The 22,050-nt window shown below is 35.8% G+C and overlaps 1 protein-coding gene across 17 annotated transcripts in view; it reads right to left on the bottom strand.

Moving 5' to 3' along the window:
* The window catches only part of TANC2 (tetratricopeptide repeat, ankyrin repeat and coiled-coil containing 2), a 478,177-nt gene that overhangs the window by 246,729 nt on the left and 209,398 nt on the right, over positions 1-22,050 (bottom strand). For all 17 annotated transcript variants that reach the window (XM_072746843.1, XM_072746841.1, XM_025999546.2 and 14 more), the window contains one exon: positions 8,542-8,613. In XM_072746843.1, coding sequence (XP_072602944.1) covers positions 8,542-8,613 — 72 coding nt within the window. The remainder of the gene's footprint in view (positions 1-8,541; positions 8,614-22,050) is intronic.

Raw genomic sequence — 22,050 nt, forward strand, 5'->3', positions numbered from 1 at the left:
TTTCACTGTCCTGCTTTTATTCCTTTTCTTTCATAAATATGGATAAGCAAGGAGAAGCTTCTACAATGTTTCTAGTGTTAACTAGGCCAATTATCATAATGCTAACTAAGTAGGATACTTAGTATGTTCTGACACAAAATGTGCTTGGGGTTGCAAATTCCAAGATTTTAAGATGTTACTAGATAAATGATTATGAATCATTTTGAAAATCTGAACACTCATATATGAGGAAATGGTGAAATAAATTATGGGTTGCTTATGCTGTGAAACATTGTACAGATTTTTTAAAATTAGAATTTAAGTATGCTCCTGGAGGGATGGCCATGCTATACTGTTAACAGGGGGTAACAGAACTAAAAATTGCATTTTATTTTTATTTTTATTTTTTTTTATTTTTTAAGATTTTATTTGTTTATTCATGAGAAACACAGAGAGAAAGAGAGAGAGGCAAAGACACAGGCAGAGGGAGAAGTAGGTTCCATGCAGGGAGCCTGACGTGGGACTTGATCCCAGGTCTCCAGGATCAGGTCCCAGGCTGAAGGCAGCACTAAATCGCTGGGCTACTGGGGCTGCCTGCATTTTATTTTTTAAGTCTTTCAGTACACACACACATACACCTTCACACATACTGCTGCATATGCCAATATGAGCTCAGGGGAAAAGCATGAAAGGATATAGACTTGGTTACATTAGGATAGTGGAAGGGAAAGAAGCCTTACTTAACATGTTCTTTTTAAATGTGTACGTTGTTGGTAAAAAGTAATCTTTTAATTAGTAAAATTATTATAACTCACATTTAAAAAAATGACTGAAGTGTATGTAAACACATTCTGATACATCCCTAGAAGTTCAAGATAATAAAAAATTGTTGGCTAAAAGTTCAATTTCAAGTTTAATTCTATGAAAAATGAGTGTTATACAAAGAATAATCAACATGAAGTTAAATCTCAGAAGAAATATAGGACTAGAATAAAGGCACTTCAGAGGGATTTATCATTTAAGGTCAGATCTTTTCTTCCAGGCCTTATCCAACCATTAATAAATTTGTATTTTAAACATCAGAACAGAAAGGTTCTAAGTACATGATACCAACAAAGCTGACTTGAAACTTTTGGTATAGATTAGTATAAAGCCTGAAATATTTTCCTACTGAAAATAATACCTACTTCATAGCATTATTCTGAGAATTAAATGAGGATTATGTGAAAGCACCTCACCCAGAGCCTGGCACATATGTATTATTATTATTTTTTTTAATTTTCAAAGCAATATATGTTGAAAACTAAGTAAATTTTTTATCACAATGATAAACTACTAACACAATACAAAATTTTGTTCATTAGTGATGCCACCTAACCAGATATACTCTTACAATGATACACAAATGACACACTAAATACTGAAATAATTTTCCTTACTATTTTATATAATAAAACACTGTTGGTTTAATAAAGGTACCTTTGTAACTTATCAAACAAAAATAATTTGTATATGTTTTAAGAGCATGAACATCTCATTTCTACTAAATATTTTACTTATTAGCAAGGAAAGAAAAATAATCAGAAGACATCACATTTGACAATTTAGTGTATTATTTACTATAAATGCACCAGCATGTACTAATCAAATAAAACTGGCTACAGATAATGGGAATCATGCAAAGTCAAACACTATACAGTTTCTCAGTCTCCAGCACAAGCTGGTCATTACCCTGGAACTGGTCATTACTACTGGAACATTACTATACCAATACACATTTTGTATATCAAAGCCTAATGTCTGCATAATGCTATCCTTGCAAAAGTAAATAAAAATTGGGTTTCAATCATATCACATTGGCTCATGCATTTACTTAATATCTAGAACCAAGTAAGTTCTGTTTATATATGGAGGAACTCTAATGAAAACTCATTTGCTGCATAATATGGAGCTAGTACATCAAAACCAATTCTGATGAAGCAACACATTAAATACAGAACCTGCATTCCTAGAATTGATAAGCTTCCTTAGTCAATTTGATAGCCTAATTGTAAGACAGTAGCACTGTGCTAGATGCAAAAATCCTACTGTTAACAAACTCCTAAATTACCAGGAAAAATAGAGATTCAACAGACAAGACTAAATGCAATAAATAATACATCTCAGTTATATACAATATGCTATACTGGAAAGCAGAAAATAATCACTCAACCTCAGAAGACCTTAACTTAGAAGAAGCTTAACTAGCACAATCAGTCTTACAATCATATGCCAAGAAAAAAAAAATCATATGCCAAGAGCCTCATTTCACAAATCAATAGATAGTTGATATTCTGGTAAGCTTTCTACATTCAACAAAATTCCTTACACTGCTTTACTTTTTTTAAGTTACATTAAGTAACAGAAGTGAATACTGAATCAGTATGCGACCTGGGCATATCCACATTCCTTCCCAAACACCTTAAGTGCCTCTTGCTCATTCTTTCATTCAACAAGTACTGACAAATTCATATATATAAGTGTTCTAGGGCAAGAGTGGCAAACAAGACAAAGTCTGCTCAAATGAAACCTATTTTCTAGTAACTGAGACTAAAAAAGAAAAAACACATATATAAGTAAATGTATAAATAATTATTTTCAAGTAGTGATAAATACTATGAAGGTTAGGGTTGGGTATTTGGTCACAGAAGGCCTCCTTGACCTAAACAGAAATCTATGGCCCTTTATTCAAGAAAGACAAGTTTACAGGCCTTAAAAAGAAAACACTCTTAACTGTTTAAACAAAAAGGCCAGCATAGAGGAAACAAAGTAGACAATGGAGGGAGTGGGAGGGCACAGAGTCAGAGTACTAGGAAAAGGGCAATTCAGGTAGCATCCTATAGGGAATGATAAAGGCAATGTGATAGGAGGCTACTGAGGAATTTTATTTCAAGTCTGGGGAAATATGTGATTTAATTTATTTTAATAGCGCACTCTAGCTATCACATGGATAATAGACTATAAGTTGGCAAGGCAACTAAGACACTATTACAGTAGTAAAGGAAAGAAATAACGATAGTTCAGACTAAAATGGCAACAACACAGGTGGCGCAGAATGACACAAAAGTATTTTAAAAAGAGTAAATTCTTAAAGCATTATAAAATAAAACAAAAAGCCAATAATAGAGGAGAAATGTTAAGAAATCCATGGAAGACAGAAACTAGATGCAATTGGAGTGAGGAAATTATAGCCCAGCGCATGTGTAGGAGGATAACTGTGAAAGATGAGCGTGTTTCCAGGTCTGTTTTAGGCACAGAAGCAAGAGATGCAAAGAGCAGGAAGTGCCCAGGGGTGGCAATCTGAATGAGTACAGTAGGACCGGACTCACTGCAAACAGGCATCTCCCATCTCCATTTTATAAGCAAAAAACATCATAAGTCTCTGACCCAAGCTAGAGCAGGAAGTGTGGTTATGTTTGAGTCAGAATCCACTGTACCTGAGAGACAGATCAGAGGCCAAGCTAGCTAGTTAACACACAGGAGAGAGCCCTCCATGCCTAAAGTTAACACAGAGGAGAGAGCTATCACACAAAGAAAAGACATCTCACCAGACACCTTTCCTTACATGTCTGCTATTATTATTGGAGAAGATACTAAATAGAAACTGAATCCACAATCAGGCAGGGCAGATTATCAAGTATTATGTACCTATAGAGGCACAACAGTTGTTTAAAGTTAGTGTTTGTTCTGAACAGACTGCCATCTCTTCTGACTCATTGATATCTATGGTATATTAACTGTTAAATAATTTGAGTACCATCCCTCCTGACAGGCAAACACAAAATGTAATATAATGGAAGAGTGCTAGTTCTGGGTTAGGATGGAATAAGCACACTCCACCTTAATTGAATGTAACTAAAACCCCTGAATGTAAATAAAAACCTTGGAAAGTAGAACAGCAATCTGAAGACTGTGAAAAATAAATAGTAGCAGGCAAACTGTGGAAGAAACCAGAATCTGAAGGGTAACTAATCTGTAGGACAACCAATTCAGTGGCACATTTCCTAATGTTTTTTTATGTCCCCAAACTCCCAGCTCAAATTCAAAGGAAATCCAAATCCTGGAACAGCAGAGCAGGGATGGAAAGAAAGATGCAAGACAAGTCTCTACCTGGTTAGGCAGGATGAATGAAGGGAGTGAGGGCGGCTCCATATGGGACTGACGGAAAATTCCTTGGCTTTTTTTTTTGTTTGTTTGTTTTACCTTTTGCTTCCAGCTCTTCCGCACCACCCCCAACCCCCAAAACCTATTTCACTATTGGCTGCTTTCTCTCTGAGGGATGGGACCAGAACAGTGCTATAAGGAGTACGACAGAACTGAAAGGAGAAATAGATAAAATAGATAAATCCACACTTAGAGTTTGAGATTTCAATATTCCTTTCCTAATATGTGAAAGAATGAGCAGACAGAAAATCATCAAAAGTAGAGAAGACTTGAACAACACTATTAATCAACTTGACCAGACTGATATTTATAGAACCTTCCACCCCAAAAGAATATAATACACCTTTTTTAAGTGCATACTGAACATAATAAGATAGATCATTTCCAGGAGCATAAAACAAGTTTCAATAAAAAGTAATTCAATTCAAAGAGTGTGTTCTTTGACAACAACGAAATTAAATTAGAAATCAATATAAGTGGGCAGTGTGGGTGGCTCAGTGGTTGGGAGTCTGCCTTCAGCCCAGGGCGTGATCCTGGAGTCCCAGGGAGTTCCACACCGGGCTCCCTGCATGGAGCCTGCTTCTCTCTCTGCCTGTATCTCTGCCTCTCCCTCTCTCTCTGTCTCTCACGAATAAATAAAATCTTTAAAAAAGAAAAATGGAATGAAAGAGGAGACATCACTGAAGATTCTACCCATTTTTAAAAGTTACTCAAGGATAATTGAAAAAAAAAAAAAGGATAATTGAAATAGTCATATTCTATTCAAGAAATTTAATTTGTATCCTAAAACTTTCCCATAAAGAAAATTCCAGGCCCAGACGGCTTCTCCGAGAAATTCTATCAAACATTTAAGGATGAGATAACACCAGTTCTACACAAAATATTCTAGGAAAATTGAAGAAATACTTCTCGGGGCAGCCCGGTGGCTCAGCGGTTTGGCGCCACCTTCAGCCCAGGGCCTGATCCTGGAGACCTGGGATCGAGTCCCGTGTCGGGCTCCCTGTATTGAGGGAGCCTGCTTCTCCCTCTGCTTCTCCCTCTGCCTGTGTCTCTGCTTCTCTCTCTCTCTCTCTCTCTCTCTCTCTCTCTCTCTGTGTGTGTGTGTGTCTCTCATGAATAAATAAAATCTTTAAAAAAAAAAAAAAACTTCTCAACTTTCAGCTGGTTCTAGCAGGCCAGCATTACTCAAATACCAAAATCAGATAAAGGCATTGTGCGGCAAGAAAACTAAAGGTCAATATCCCACTTGACCATAGATACAAAAATAATAAAAATTGCTTAAGCAAATCAAATCCATCAACTGCACAAAAAGAGGCCACATACACCTGATTTGCTCACTGGGCTCTAGAGTACTGTTTCCCAACTATAATGGCCCAAATCAAATACTGGAAATATTTGTACCACACTGGAGTAAAGTGATAAGACGGGCATGGGCATCAGCTACCCCAGACCCTGCCCCAAGGACTGAGCACTTATTCTAAAGAATATCTCCTTTCCTACACATTATTTGTTTTCCCCTGAATTTAGAACTGTTTTTTACTTATTATTTCATATATTTGTCACCAACCCTAAACTTTTTGCCAATTGTTTAAATTTTTTCTGAAGATAATTAAACGCATCAGGTTTCTATCAATCTCATTTTCATTGAGACAACTCTTCCGGAGGTTTCTAACCTAAATCCAATCTGGTTTGATTGCCTCCCCCACCCCACCTCTCATTGTTATCCTAAAGATTTCTTTACTTTTCTCCTTTGTTGAATTTCCTATTTCCTACAACTCATTTCTCATTTTTGATGGATCATAGCCTACATATTCCTAAGAAAGGGTACAAGGCAGGCAAAACAAAACAAACAAGCAAAACCTTATATGTCTTATAAAACTGTATTAGTTTCTTTTATTTCTTTAAGGATGTTAATAATGGTTCCATTATTTTTCTCTGCAAAATTTCTATTCTCTCCAAGTTGCTTTATTCTATTTATTTTAATCCCTATCTTCATACAATAGAGGGTTTCCTCAAATATCTAAAGTAACCCTTGGTTAGTTGCTAATATTTAAAAGAAGAGAACTAGAGACTGAGAGCTTTGATACATAGAGTTATCTAGCTGGGCTGTTTTTTTAAGGAATCTCTGATGGTTACATTTTGTGTCTTTCTTTTCAGTCAGATTTTTCAGAAAAGACTGTGCCAACCTCCTGCCTGAAATATGAAGGCCTAACTGCCAATATTCTAGTGTCAGTAGGATAAAGACAACTGGAATCCAATTGTCTTATTTTCAGTACAGGACTGCCCTCAACTATGCCTGGTAGATGTCTCCCAGTCTAGAATCTCTATTTTATTCCAAAGAATAAATTGCTGGGTTTTGCCAAGGTTTAGAGTGGGGAGTTGGGCACTTGCCCAGCTGACTAGTTACCTAATTTTGAGGAAGAGGTCTCAGGAATCAAGTGCTTCCTCAACTGACTTTCAGCCAATCTTCCCTTCATCTCCATTTCCATATGCTACCATTCTTGAGGGTTTTTTGCGGCTTCTGGAGGGTAAATCACGTTGTTTTCTTGATTTCCTCTGCTATTGAGCTTAGGGTTCAGTTTTTAATTATTTATATACTCTCCAGTTTCTAAAATTGTGTTGATGTTGGCTTTTCACCAATCCCCCTTTACTGATCTTTTAGCAGGTTTCTGGAAGGAGCAAAAGCACAAGTCTGTGTTTATCCCATCTCTTTACTCCTTTAGTACAGATGCTCATTCAGCTCAATATAGATGGCTTTCTATTTATTTCTGTCTTTTAAGTAAAGAGATACTACAAACAAAATCTCCGAGAAGGTAAGAAACACGTTTTAACTATTAGTTAACTCTGATGATGATTCAATTCCCAGTAATTTCTAATTGAGATCAGGTAGCTGTGTTCAAGGTCATGGAGATCACTGATTTTGATGTTAAGTTCAGCTTTTGTTATTAAAACTCAACTACACTTATTGATTTGAAAAATATTTTAACTGACACAGCCCAGAGGCCATATGATAAATGAATAATTGCCCACATCTCTATGACATTTAATATAAATGATGATATTTAATAAAAATTAGTATAATTTTTCTATTAATTTCTACTAATATTATTTTTAAGGTCTCTCATACGTGAGCTTATTTTCTTTCTCCCCCCCCCCCAGGTTTATTGAGATATAACTGACACAACATTATGAAAGTTTAAGCTTGACTTGATATAATCTATAATTCATTTTAAGTTTTTTCATATAAAAATATGTTTAAGGAGAAAAATCAGACAAATTCCTGATATAATACCATGTACATTATTTAAAAATGAGTAAGTACTAGTAAAAGTTAAAATTTCCAACCTGCATATATTATTACTCTTTTCATTCTCCAACAACTTTATAAATATAGCACAATCTAAAACTTGGGAAGAGCAAACTTGGAGAAAAAAGGTAATAGGATTATGGGATAAATGAACCAGGAACTTTTACAGGATTAAAACACCATAACATTTGTAAATCAAAGCTTTCTTTTATTTATAAGTAAAGATTCTCTAAAAATCATAAATCAGTCAAAATGACTGCCTGAAATTTTGTAATATATTCATCAATTTGGGTTCTCAATTCACTTTCTCTCAGAGATCATTTCATTCATTCAGCAATATTTATTTAGTAACTCCTATATGCCTGGTACTTATTCTTGGCAGTGGAAATAACAGTAATGAACAAAACAGACAAAAATCTCTACAATTATGAAACGTGATTGTAAATAAAATAAATACAAAGATGATAAGTACTATGAAGAAAAAGGAATGTGGGGGAACTAGTCATACAATTTTAAATAAGATAATTAGGGAAGGCCTATTTCACTAATACAGGATGTTTTTACCTAGTTTAAAAGTTATTTCAAAAAAACAGTTGAAAGCACATATTAAATTTCAAACAGAAGGAAAAAATAAGATCCTAACTGAAGATAGCAATATAAACAAAAATAATTTCTTCTGAGAGAGCTAAGACAACAAATATTGTATTGATGAAATTTTTAAAAGCCAGTGTGTTGATATGAATGTTACTGTTAAAAATTTACTTTTGGTTATATTCCAAAAGTGATATCCAAATATATATCACAATGCTCCAAAATTACTTTAAACCTTATTAAGGTATTACCATTTAAAAAATGACATGAGAAAAATTTTCATTTTATCTTAAATAAATGATATCCTATAACTTTTAGAATGCTACACTTAAAGCCCTAAAGGAGAAACTAGAATATCTAAACTAGACCCAGGGAAAATCTCAAACTTCAGATTAAGTACTAGAAAGGAATAGCTGATATCTTTTCTTTTAAATCTAATAATAAATTTAACGAAAACTTACCTTGCCCAGAGCGGCTTTGGCGAGAGTCTACACTTGACTGTCTTCGATCCGGTGGTTCCTCGCTCCCTCCATCTGTATAAAAGTAGAAAGGGCATAAGCAAATAGATCATGGAATTGATGTAGTATCTCCTATGGTACCATCTGTATCTTAAAACTATAATACCTAGGGGTGCCTGGGTGGCTCAGTCGGTTATGCGTCCAACTCTTGATTTTGGCTGAGGTCATGATCTCAGGGTTCTGAGATCAAACCTTGCACCAGGTTCTGCACTCAGTGAGGAGTCTGCTTGGATTTTTCTCCCTTTTCTGCCTTCCCCCACCTGGCACAAGCTCTGCCCTCCTCTCTAAAATAAATTTTAAAAATTTTAAGATTTTTATTTATTTATTTATGAGAGACACACAGAAAGAGAAAGGCAGAGACACAGGCAGAGAGAGACTCCATGCAGGGAGCCTGATGTGGGACTTGATTCTGGAACTCCAAGATCACACCCTGGGCTGAAGGCAGGTGCTTAACCACTGAACCACCCAGGCATCCCTAAAATAAATAAATTTTAAAAAAACTATATTTATCATTTGTTTTCATTTCTTATTATCTTAATCATTAAAATATTTGAGGATTTTTTCCTATATAAATCAGAAGTTCTTATCCATATTATTGTGAGGACAGTTTACACTCTTCTCTGGAAGCGTAGAGAAAGTCAAGGTGTTCTTTTTCCCTACCCCCAAACATATACACTCTACTTCGCATGTAATGAATAATGTTATCAACTCTGAAGTTCACTCACACATTCCAGTATAGAAGCCTTGATTTAAAGATCTACAACAATGTCTAAATTAATTACAGCTGCTTATTTGTTTAAAGTAGGTCAAGTAATCCCCCAGGCTGTATGTTTTACTAATAAAAACTACATTTATATGCCTCATGAGAGATAATAAGAAAATTATATAATACATGAAAGAGCAATATAAATCAGAATCAGAAAAACTCAGAAATGAGGAGACAGAAACCAAGAAAATACTAGAAATAAAACAATCATTTCAGTTCTGAAGACAGCTTAGAAAACAAGGGTAAATAAACATAACAAGAGATCTTAAAAGAAACAGAAAATTGGGGCATCCAGCTGGCCCAGTTGGTTGAGTGCTGACTCTTGATTTCAGCTCAGGTCATGATCTCACGATTTTGAGACTGAGCCCCAGATCAGGCTCTGCCCTTCGCACAGTATGCTTAAGATGCTCTCTCTCCCTTTCCTTCTGCCCACCCCACTGCCCCACTCATGATCTCTAAATAAATGAATAGATAAAATCTTTAAAAAAAAAAAAAAAGAAAGGAAAGAAATCTTTAACAAATTTGAAAGAGAGAAATTAAAAAGGATTTTCAAGAAGGTGACAAATATCAAGGACAGGTAAAGATTTGGCATATGAAAGAAAATAAGGGGAAAAAAAGAAGTTCCTGAAGGAGAAAACCAAAATGACAGAACAAACCAAATATTAAAAACTGTAATACAAGGAGTGCCTGGGTGGCTCAGTTGGTTAAGAGCCTGCTTTCAGCTCAGCTCATGATCCCAAGGTCCTGGGTTCAAGCCTAACATCGGGCTCTCTGCACAGTGGAGAGTCGGCTTCAACCTCTCCCTCTGCCTGCTGCTCCCCCTGCTTGTGTGCTCGCTCTTGTTCTCTCTCTCTCTCTCTCCCTGTCAAATAAATAAATAAATAACTTAAAAAATCTATAATACAAGAAAGCTTTCCAGAAAAAAAATGTGTATATGTATGTATGATATAGTTATATATGTGTGTAAATACATATATACATTCTCACATATATATGTATCTACAGTATATTTGAAACCACATATTGCAAGGGTATCTTGTGTACTTGAGATAATCAACTTAGAGCAATGCACCAAGACATTTTTTACTAAAATTATTGGACTTCAAAGAAAAAACAAATCCTTTGGCCATTTAGGTAAAAGCATCACATGATTCATAAGAGAAAATAACAGAAAAAAATGAAATAGTATATTTAAAATACACAAAGAAAACTTGAGCCAAAGATTTTATATCCAGTAAAACTTACCTGTCCGTATAAAGAGCAAAGACAAACTGCTATCAACATGCAAAAACTCAGAAGATACTCTTCCTGTGAGCTCCTCCTAGCTCTACTAGACAACTAGCTACAGGCAATCAAAGTGACAGGAGAGACATCAAAATAAGGGCAGGTAGTGAGCATTAAACATACAGCTGATCATAGAATTAAGACTAAAAGAATAAACAGTTTTTAAAGAGAGAGATTACAGAATATAAAGGCTATAAAGTCTGACAATGTAGAAGCAGGACAATCATTTAACAAATGGGAGGAGACTGAAGAAGCATTAAAAAAAAACAAAAAATTAATTGATTTCAGTAAACAAAATTGGTGGCAAAGATGTTCTGAAGCCATTGTCTTTATAAAGAGGGATAAAGCAAATGATTAATTATGGGATACTCTAATGTTTGGGCTTTTTAAATGTTATAAAAAAAAAGAAAGCTGGTTTAGCAAAGGAAATGTATTAGGTGAACCTGGACTATCCTGACAAATTTAGTTGTAAGGAAGCTATGAAAGACAATAGACAAATAGGGTCATACCAAAAAGACTCAGTGAAGAAGCACTCACTGGTCATGAGATCACAATGATGTTTAAAAAACAACACTACACTAACCGGTCACTTTCTAAGGATAACAGGAACCCAGTTTGTTATTTTGAAATCTGGGAAAAAGGAAAGAATTAAGCAATTTGTCCTACATTTCCACCATAAACTATACTGGTAGCCAATGAGTATATAACAGAGATCTTCTATAAAATCATTCCAGACAATAAATGGGAAATAAAAGAAAAAAAATCAGAATATCACCATTTCACAATGAATTAATAGCTCCAGAGGCACGAGGTACCAATGACTAACAACCAAAAAAAAAAAAAAAAAAAAAGAGTAAATAAAACCCAAACATTACATACCTCTTGATGATAGGAGCATAACAACTAGTTTTCAATCAAACTTAAGTCTGGTCAAACCTCTGAATGTAGCTGTCACTACTTTTCAAGAAAAATGAAGGACAGAGGAAAATGTTGAATTGTTTCTGAGCGCACAATCAATAAAAATTAGACTGTGGAAATTTTTACAGGTCAAATAACCTAGGTCTTTCAACAGATTAAAAAAAAAAGTATTATGCAGTCCTAAATTATTGTGGAATAAACATTCATTTTATCAAAATACAAAACTGTACCAGAAATCTGTGGCATCTTAAATCAGGATGTATGAATACAGTACTAGTCATTTTTCCTTCCTAGTAATTATTTAATTTTTAAATGCAAGTATCTTTCTTTTCCTTTACTTGGAAATCAATTACAATGAACAACATTCATATTTAGGCAGGTCTTAAATTTTCATTATTTTTATTTTTTCTATGTGGGTAAAATTTTATACATATAATTTGTTTGTTTTAACATCAAAACATGCTCAAAGTATGAGAGAAAGTAATATGAATAAAACACAGACATTTCCTCTTATCAGCACTGTCTTCCTTTTTTTTTTTTTTTTTTTTTTTGGTTGTATTTATCTATTCATGAGAGACACAGAGAGAGAGGTAGAGACATATGCAGAGGGAGAAGAAGGCTCTCTTTTAGGGAGCCTGATGCAGGACTCTGATTCCGGTCACTGGACTCCAGGATCAAGACCTGAGCCAAAGGCAGATGCTCAACCATTGAGCCACCCAGGTGCCCCAGCACTGTCTTCCTAAACAATAAGAGGCAAAAAATAAATAAAACTTAGGCTTCAAATAGTATTAAATCTGCATGATCTGTGGAATGTCAGGGTATCAATAAAACAATTCACAGGAGAAATATAGGCAAGAAATGGTTTAAGACATAGTTTTGAGTGAGCACGCCAGTAGAAAACAAGACCAAAAAAAAATCACCAATTTGATGCCATCATAATCTAAAATGTTTTAACTGCCTAAATTTTCAAAATTAAGTGAGAAATACATTGCAATAAATTTGAGCAATTCACTCCCCTAAGACTGAAACCCTATAACCAACAGTGTCTTACTCCAGTGGAAACTAAGCATAAGAGTTGAGATTAACTCTTAGGTGAAAGTAAAGAGTTAAAGATTGTTTAAGAAGAAACTCATCTCTTCCCCAACATGATGTAGGAAAATAATTTCAACCTCTTTTAAAAAAAGTGCCTGTGGTATGCTTATGGAACCAAGAATCCATTATACAATATAGCAAGACTACAATGACACATAGTACTTTAAATGTTTTTGCTTTGCTTAACACACAATTCCTTCAGTGCAGAGAAGACCTCCCACACAAGACATTTGTATCTACATTTATGGACAAAACAGAAGACCTTCAGTTGTCAAGCAAATCAAGTAATTTGCATAAGACTGATTACCTCATACCTGAGTGTAGAAGGTAGGACTAGGCTGTGTCTATGAAGTAAGAATTTACTCATCAAACTTGAGTTAAAGACTTACTTCAGATATACTATGAATTTTGCAGAGGAAAACACCCTGATGTAACAGGTACAGAAATAAAAAGACCTCACTGCAACTCAAGTGCTAGCCTTTAAAATCAGAGCTTAATTTTCCTGGTTCTGAGATAGTCAGCAAAGAACATTTGTGTTTTTTTATCTGCATACTGAGTTAAATCCAGCAAATAATATGCAACAATATACTTTTAATACTAAGAAACAATAATGGATTTGCTATGCCCATTATTTCAAAGAGGAAAATGCCACTGGAGAATTTACCTCATAGGGTAGATGTCTTTCAAATGAGGTGTATTAAAGCAGCAAAATAGTCCTCCTAAAGAAATACTAACCATATAGGGATATTCAATATGTAGTGATTTCTATGAAGGAACTTTAAAGTTAGAGAAAGTCTAGTAGCAATGCGCCTAAATAATTCCAAGAAAAACTTTTTCTTTCCTATAAGAAGGGGATACTTTAAATGATTCTTCTTCTCAACCCAGGATCAAAATATTAGAGTTGAAAAATTAGCAATTTAAGTAACCCTGAATCTGGTAAGCCAAGCTCATCTTGAGTGTTCTCAGCTAAATACTGCGCTAGAATAAATAACAGATTAGATTTTATGAATTAAGATTTTGAAGTTGGTTGCCTTCAATCCTCATTTGGTAACTTAAATATACAACCCTAATAGAAGGCATGGGAGGGGTATTAAAGCTGTAAGGAATACAATTCAAATAGATTAAAGTTTTACTATTCAGGTGTAAACTCTGGTGCCTTTTACTAGTCAGGCATGAATCTGTAAGAACTGTATACACTTAGTGCCAACAAAGGCAGATGTAACTGGAAGGTATGAGTGGGATCTTTTTAAAATGCAAAAGAAGGGGATCCCTGGGTGGCGCAGCAGTTTCGCAAGGGCCTTTGGCCCAGGGCGCAATCCTAGAGACCTGGGATCGAATCCCACATCCGGCTCCCGGTGCATGGAGCCTGCTTCTCCCTCTGCCTATGTCTCTGTCTCTCTCTCTGTGTGTGACTATCATAAATAAACAAAAATTTTAAATAAATAAATAAATAAATAAATAAATAAATAAATAAATAAATAAATAAATAAATATGCAAAAGAAGGACCAGGAACATAAGCTAGATTTATTTATTAGCCAAAAGTCACTTATGAATAGGTACATAGATAAGATGCTTCCTGGCTACATAAGCACATTAATAACGACAAAAGATGAAAAGCAGCTCATCTGTCTGGGGTAGAAAAGGGAAAAGGAACCACAATTTATTTGTCCCAATATCTATTCTCTGATATCTACAGTATCAGAAAGATATTTACAACATTATCTCATTCAATACTAATAACAATTCTATGAAACAAGTATGATGCCCATTTTAAATGTAAGACTGAGATTCAGGGAAGTAAAGTGACTCCCTCCAAATCACACTGTAGTCCTATAATTCAAATTGTCTAGTTTCAAAAATCTCTGCTGCTCTCTACTGTAACAAAGAAGTCATTAAGATGGTGGTAGGGCACCATGAGGGGGAAAGGGAGCAAAAGTGGACAGAATTCAATTCAGAGGCCACTACAAAAATCCAGAAGAATGAACACTTGGAGCAAGGGAGCAGTGGAGGTGGAGAGAAGAGGTCAGATTCTGGATATATTTTGAAGGTACAGCAGAGAGAATCTGCTGTCAGAAGAGAAAAATAAAGAAATAATCAAGAGTAATTCCAATATTTTGGGTCCAAACAATGGATGTGCAATTTACTGAGATAGGAAAAATTGTGAAAGAATAGGTTCGGCGATGAGGAGAGTATCTGGAAGTCAGGTCTGGACATACTAATCTTGCAATGCGCATTTCGTATTAAAGCAGACATGAACGTACATATGCCACCAGTACATAAACCCCTTTATTTTATTTTATTTTTTTTCATAAACCACTTTTAAACTGTATGACATCTCCACAGAAGGGAGTATAGATAAGGGGAGAGGGAAAGAGAGAAGTCAAAAGACTAAACCTTGGGCCTGAATCCAACATGCAGAAGCTGGTGGTATGAGAAAAAAACTGCAGACAATAAGAAGTAGCAACCAGAGAACAGGGACAAGACTAGAAGAATACAGAAGTCAAGTAAAGAAAGAGATTCATGAGGGAGCCTGGGTGGTTCAGTCAGTTAAGTACCCAACTCTTGATCTCAGTTCAAGTCTTGATCTCAGGGTGCGAGTTCAAGCCCCATGTTGAACTTCATGCTAAGCGTGGAGCCTACTTTAAAAAAGAAAAAGAAGCAGCACCAGCATTTCATCAAAGGGAAAAGATCAAATGTTGATAGGTCAAGTAACATGAAGATTGAGAATTGACCAGTAAATGTAGTCAATGTAGATGATTTAACATGGTTCCTGTGGAGTGGTAGATATGAAATTTGATGGGATTAAGCTCAAGAGAGATTAGAAAGAGTTTCCTGAAAAAGTCTTATCTCTCTCTAGACATGGAAGACAAACCATGGAGACCTTGGATATTCTGGGTGGCATCTTGAAAAACAAGGGGAATAAACACTAGGATAAAGTTAACACTATGAAAATTAAGACAGAGGGAGACACTAAGGTCCTTATTAACACTGGATTACTGAAGAAAACTATCCTATTTCTGGTTTACAGTTATATAAACCAATAAATCCTTATTATCATATAAACCAGAGGTCAAATCTGGCCTGCCACTTACTTTTGGATAGCCAATGAGCTAAGTAAGAATAGTTTTTACATTTTTAAATGACTGAAAATTAAAAGATTAATATTTTGTGACATAAAAAGTATATGAAATTTAAATTTGAATGTCCATAAAGTTTTATTAGCACAGAGTCATGATCACTCATTTATATGCAGTTGATGGTGTCTTTTACACTATAATGACAGGGTTCAGTAGTTGCAACTATTATGGCCTGCAACACCTAACATATTTGTTATCTAGCCCTTTAGAGAAAGTCTGCTAACCCCTGATATAAGCAATTCTAAGACAAATATTCTATTACCTGCAGCCATTCTCCTATACTCTGGCAGCACCAAACTACTTGATGATATTCAAAGGGGAAATGGATTAATGAGGCCTCCTCATTAATTTATTAACACTATCAATTTACTCACATTAACTCATCTACCTAAAATGCAGTTGCCTCTACTTAACAATATAAGGAAATCATATCCAATACATATTAACGGGGCTTGGTGTCTAGCACAACTAAGCTGGACTCAATTTAAGACCTTAGGAAATTTAATTAACTTCCCTGAACCTCAATTTCTTTATCTGTAAAGCTGATATTAGTAATCTCTATGGAGTTGCAGTGAAAAACAAATGTGGTAATGTATATAAAACACAGCATGCCATCTGGCACTAAGTAAACACTTATTAAATGATAATTGGAATCTTTATCTATCATCATCATGATCAGTAACAACATCCGTTCACCAAAAGATGGCTTAAATATCATTTTCTTGGGACCTTGGGTGGCTCAGCAGTTGAGCGTCTGCCTTTGGCTCAGGGTATGATCCCAGAGTCTCGGGATCGAGTCCCATGTCAGGCTCCCTGCATGAAGCCTGTTTCTCCCTCTGCCTATGTCTGTGCCTCTCTTGCTCTGTGTCTCTCATGAATAAATAAATAAAATCTTTAAAAAATATATATCATTTTCTTATCTTGTCTATAAGATTTTTGGGATGACTCCCATTAAGAATTAATTGTTCCCACTTCTGAGCTTCTATAGTACATTTGTGGAGGCCGAGAAAAATTAAGGCCATCCCACCTAAAGTTCAGCATTAGCACAAGTACAGCCATCTTAGGCTGTGAATAAGAGCTGAACTTTAAAGGGAAAAAAACTGCAGAATGTCCTCAATGTCCTTGGCAGGCAATCCCATATCAGAAAGACAACAGAGCCCACGCCCGTAGTAGAAAGTACCATCTTAGAATTCTTCCATCCCTTCTGGAAATCCCCTAGACCAGCCTATAAAAAACCCAGCTGTAACCCACTTCGGGGTCCAAGTCCCTGCTCCGCTGTGTTGGGTATACTTGGACCCGAGCTGGAGCTTGCTAATAAACCCTCGTGCGCTTGCATCGGTGTTGGCTCCTTGGTGGTTTCTCGGATTCGCAATCTTGGGCACAACACATTATGGATATCTGTTTTTATAGTACTAACATACTACATAAAGATTAATTATTTACATGACTATCTTTGGGCTAAGGTTCAAAGTGGCATGGGTATTCTCAAAAACAAAACAAAACACTGTTGAATTAATTTTGCCAAGAGCCAGCTCTAAAATTAATGCATTCATAAAACCAAACCAAGTTCAAGGGAAAAACAAGTGGTCCTGATGTGGCTTGAGACACAGTTTAAGAAGTTCAATGTTTTTACTTTTCTTATCTAAACTATTACTATAATAAGAAAAGTGGCATTATTCTAAAGCACAAAGACTTTAACCTCCACAACAATCTCAATGATCTTAATTATTTTTCATAGGTAAGTCCAGACCCACCTAAAAGTTATTTCGTTCTTAAGAAAACATCTATAGTGTCTCTTCCTCTAAAGAAAAAAGGAAGCATGCTATCCCAAATAAAAAGGATTTAACAATGCCACCAATATTGTAGCTAATACTTTTCAGATTCTCATAGATCTAGCTCATATACTCTAAGTACAAAAATCAACTTCCCTATGATGAGTTATCAATTTATATTTGCCTAAGGTATCCAACATTGCCTAAAGTATCCCAGAAAGTCTGATCTGTAGCTCGAGAAAAGTTCTAAACACAGAACACTTTGATTCTCATGATGGAGCTATGCATCAACGATGATGAGTAATAAAAGGAAAACAAATAGACTTGCTAATTGTAAATGGAGCAATCACCAGTAATAATGTCAGTATTTTTAAGCCTGATGACTGTGCTTTCAAGGTGTACAATGAATATATAAAATGTCAACCCAAACACAGAATTAAATAGAGCAACTGTTAAAAATCAAGGTATCTTCAATTACATATTTTTTTATTTTTTTTAAGATTTTTTTTTTTTTTAAGATTTTATTTATTCACGAGAGACACAGAGAAAGAGGCAGAGGAAGAAGCAAGCTCAATGCAGGAGCCCGATGTGGGAGTCGATCCCAGGACCACGGGATCATGCCCTGAGCCAAAGGCAGACACCCAACCACTGAGCCACGCAGGCATCCCTTCTTTTTTTTTTTTTTAATTAATAAACTTTTATTTTAGAATAGTTTTAGATTTACAGAAAAGTTGCTGAGATAGTACAGGGAGATTCCATAAACCCTACACCTAGTTTCCCCCTTAGATTAGTCATTTGCCAAAAACTAATGAATCAATATTGATACATTATTAACTAAAGTCCACTTTAGATTTCCTTATTTTTATTTAATGTCTATTTTCCATCCCATGATACCACTTACATTTAGTCATGATGCATTCTTAGACTCCTTAGACTAGTTCCTCAGGAATTTTTGTTTTAACTTTGACAGTTTTGAGGAGTACTGGTCAGGAATTTTGTAGAATGCACTCAGTGGGGTTTGTCTAATGTTTTTCTCAGATTAGACTTGGGTTATAGGTTTAGAGGAGGAAGACCAAGAGGCAAATTGCCATCTTCATTATTTAATTTCAAGAATGCATAGTATCATTATATTGAAACTAAATAAATAGGTATATATGTTTACATATTCTATATAACTGAAAAAGAAAACTGAAGTTCTTCTTCAGCTGTGCCAACATTAATGAAAACAGACATTACCTATTTGGTTCTTACTATGTGTCAGGCACAGTCACTGTGCTAAATGTCTTACAAATTTATGTCATTCAATCCTCAATAAAACCTTATAATATAAATATCATTTTTATTTTTGATACATCAGGAAACAGGAATTGAGATTCAAGCAAACATGGCCACAGTTGTAGGTCATAACTGCAGGATCCAGAATCTAAAATTAGGCCTAATTCTAAAGCCCTTCTCTTCTCCACCATTTTCTATCTATACAAAAAACCTATCATGACATGTTAGAAAACTCAACAGTACAGCTGGTAGGAGACCAAAAGAAAAAAGAAAAAAAAAAAAGAAAAGAAAGAAAAAATTCCAAGGTAAATTTGAAATAATCTCTGATTTCAAACTTTTTCCCCTCAAATCGGGTACTTAGTATAGCTCACTCGAATTCTTGAGTTTAACAGTTTGCTTGGAGTTGTTAGTAAGCACAGATATCTCTACAAATAAGAACTTCTTAGATTCACAGAATGATAGAGCTAAGAAAGAATTTTGAGTTTATTTTTGTCAATTTATACTTTTTAAACATTTTGTGAGGTTGAAGCTTTGGAAAAAAAAAAAAAGCCCAACAAAGGAACTTAACAACAGTTAAAAATATAACAATGTGAATGCCTGGGCCGCTCAGCAGTTGAGTGTCTGCCTTTGGCTCAGAGCATAATCCTGGAGTTCCAGTATGGAGTCCCACATCAAGCTCCCTACATGAAGCCTGCTTCTCCCTCTGCCTGTGTCTCTGTTTCTCTCTCTCTCTGTCTCTCTCTGTCTCTCATGAATAAATAAATAAAATCTTTAAAAAAAATATATATATATAAAACAATGTCAACAATAGGTGTATTATATATGCACATATACACACTTTATTTTTGATGTTCTTATCTGTTGCAACTGGATGCTGAGGAGGATACATAGGAGTCTCAATCTTGGCCATATACCAGATTGATCTAGAAATCCAGGTATTTTTTTTAAAAAACGGCTTATGCTCAAGCTACCCCTCTTCCCCAGATCAATGAAATGAGAATACTGAGTGAGACCCAAGCATGACTAGTTCTTTGAAACTCCCTGGATGATTCAGCCTGCAGCCAAAGTTGAGAAACATTCACAGAGATTATGCGCTGCTTTGATACAGAAATGAACTGGATCCATCTGTAAGTTCCCAGTGCTAACAGAGACAGATACTATAGGTAAGAAGTACTAATTGTACAGAAAGATATGATCCCTAAACTGAAGACGAAGGTTACACTCACTCCTTGTTTACTGCTGATTTTGGTGACTTGGGGGATTTTTGGACCAAACTGGGATAATATTGTATAAAGCAAAGAAGGTTTTAACCTATCGTTAACTAGACTAAATATGACTAAATATTACTCTTTTGAGCTGGGCTTGAGAAGTTATGCTACTAAGATGATGATGTCACCTAGATGTAAAGTTTCCTAAGATCCTTTTTTTTTTTTTTAAGATTTTATTTATTTATTCATGAAAGACAGAGAGAGAGAGAGGCAGAGACACAGGCAGAGGGAGAAATAGGCTCCATGCAGGGTGCCTGATGTGGGACTCGATCCCAGGTCTCCATGATCATGCCCTGGGCTGAAGGCTGAGCCACTGGGGCTGCCCGCTTCCTAAGATTCTTAAAACTAGAATAGCCTCTGCCTCTTCACATTAACCTGGTCTAAGGAAAGCCACTTCCCTAAAATATAAGAAGGGATGTTCAGGAACAGTAGCAGATTTTATTTATAAAAACAGACAGGAATAAAAGACCATGGTGTACTTAGGAAAATCCAAAGAGTTTGATATACTAGAGCACAGAAAGTATGGGGAAGACACAAGATTATGAAAGTCGAAAAGTTGGCAGAAGCATAATCACAACAAAAGGCATAATCATTATTCATGATTAGACTTCATCTTCTAAGTGTGGGGAAGAAAATGAGGGACACTGAGCAGGAGAGTAGCATGATCTGAACAGTATTTGCAAAGACAAATCTGGCAAGCATCTATAGTTGTCACCATGGGGTCACAGAGATAAAGAGATCACTGCAATAAGCCCAGATGAAAGGAAAGCCTGACTAAATGCACTAACGCTGAGAACACAGAAGGAAGCACAGGTTCGTGGCATATTTGGGACTGAGAACTCCAAAGACTCTGTATCCTTTTGAAAGAGGTGCTCTAATGATGATCATTTCTCCTTTCTTCCTTGAATCCACTCTCATCAGGCTTTCAACCACACCACTCCAGCAAATTCACATTTACCAAGATCTCCTATAAAGTCCACTAACTTCAGTGGTCAGTTCTGTTCTCTTATTTTTTGCCTTATTATAACAACATTTGATGCAATTCATCATTCTCTTTTCCTTGAAACTTTCTTTTCACTTAACTTCCAAAACCCTACCCCTTCTTACCTCTGTGGCTCCCCCTGGCTTGTTCTGTCTCTTCTCCGCAGTCCCTATATGGCCCAGTGCCCAGGGCTCATTTCTCTAATCTGTACTCTTTGCTATGTACATTCCTTTGTTTATCTCAAACAGACTCTTGGTTTTATGTTTCATCTAGATGCTGACGATTCCCAAATTTGTATGTCCAGCCTGAACCTTGTGAACAAAAGCACAGTACTTCCAGAATTGACCACCCTACATCTCAACTTTGAACATCAAGCAGGCATCTCAAAATTTGACACAGCCTAACATTTCCCCTCTCACAGTCTTCCTCATATCTGTGGACAGCATCTCCATTCTTTTAGTTACTCGAGTCAAAAACCTGGGAGTTACCCTTAACTCTTCTCTTTCGCTCACACTGCACGTTCATTCCAACAGTAAACTGTCAGCTGTACCTATCCAAACTACTTCTCACTCTTTGCTCCTGCCACCCTGGTCCCAACCACCTTTATCTATCACCTGGTTTCTCTGCTCTGTCTTGGCCGGACTTGAGTTTAATCTCAACCCATCAATTAGAATGGTTCTGTTAAAACACAAATCACATCATGACACTTCTCTCCTCAAAGATTCCCCATCTTAGTAAAAGTCAAAGTACTTAGATCAAAGCACAACTTGATCTGGCCCCCATTACCTCTCTGACATCATCTCCTACTACTCTTGCGCCTCTGACTTCACTGAAGCATACTGGTTCCTGTCATGTTCTAAACATGCCAAAGAGGGGCACCCGGGTGGCTCAGTGGTTGAGCGTCTGCCTCTGGCTCAGGTCGTGATCCTGGGGTCCTGGGATCAAGTTCCGCCTCAG

The sequence above is a fragment of the Vulpes vulpes genome, chromosome 2 (genome assembly GCF_048418805.1).
Source record: "Vulpes vulpes isolate BD-2025 chromosome 2, VulVul3, whole genome shotgun sequence".
Lineage (NCBI taxonomy): Eukaryota > Metazoa > Chordata > Mammalia > Carnivora > Canidae > Vulpes > Vulpes vulpes.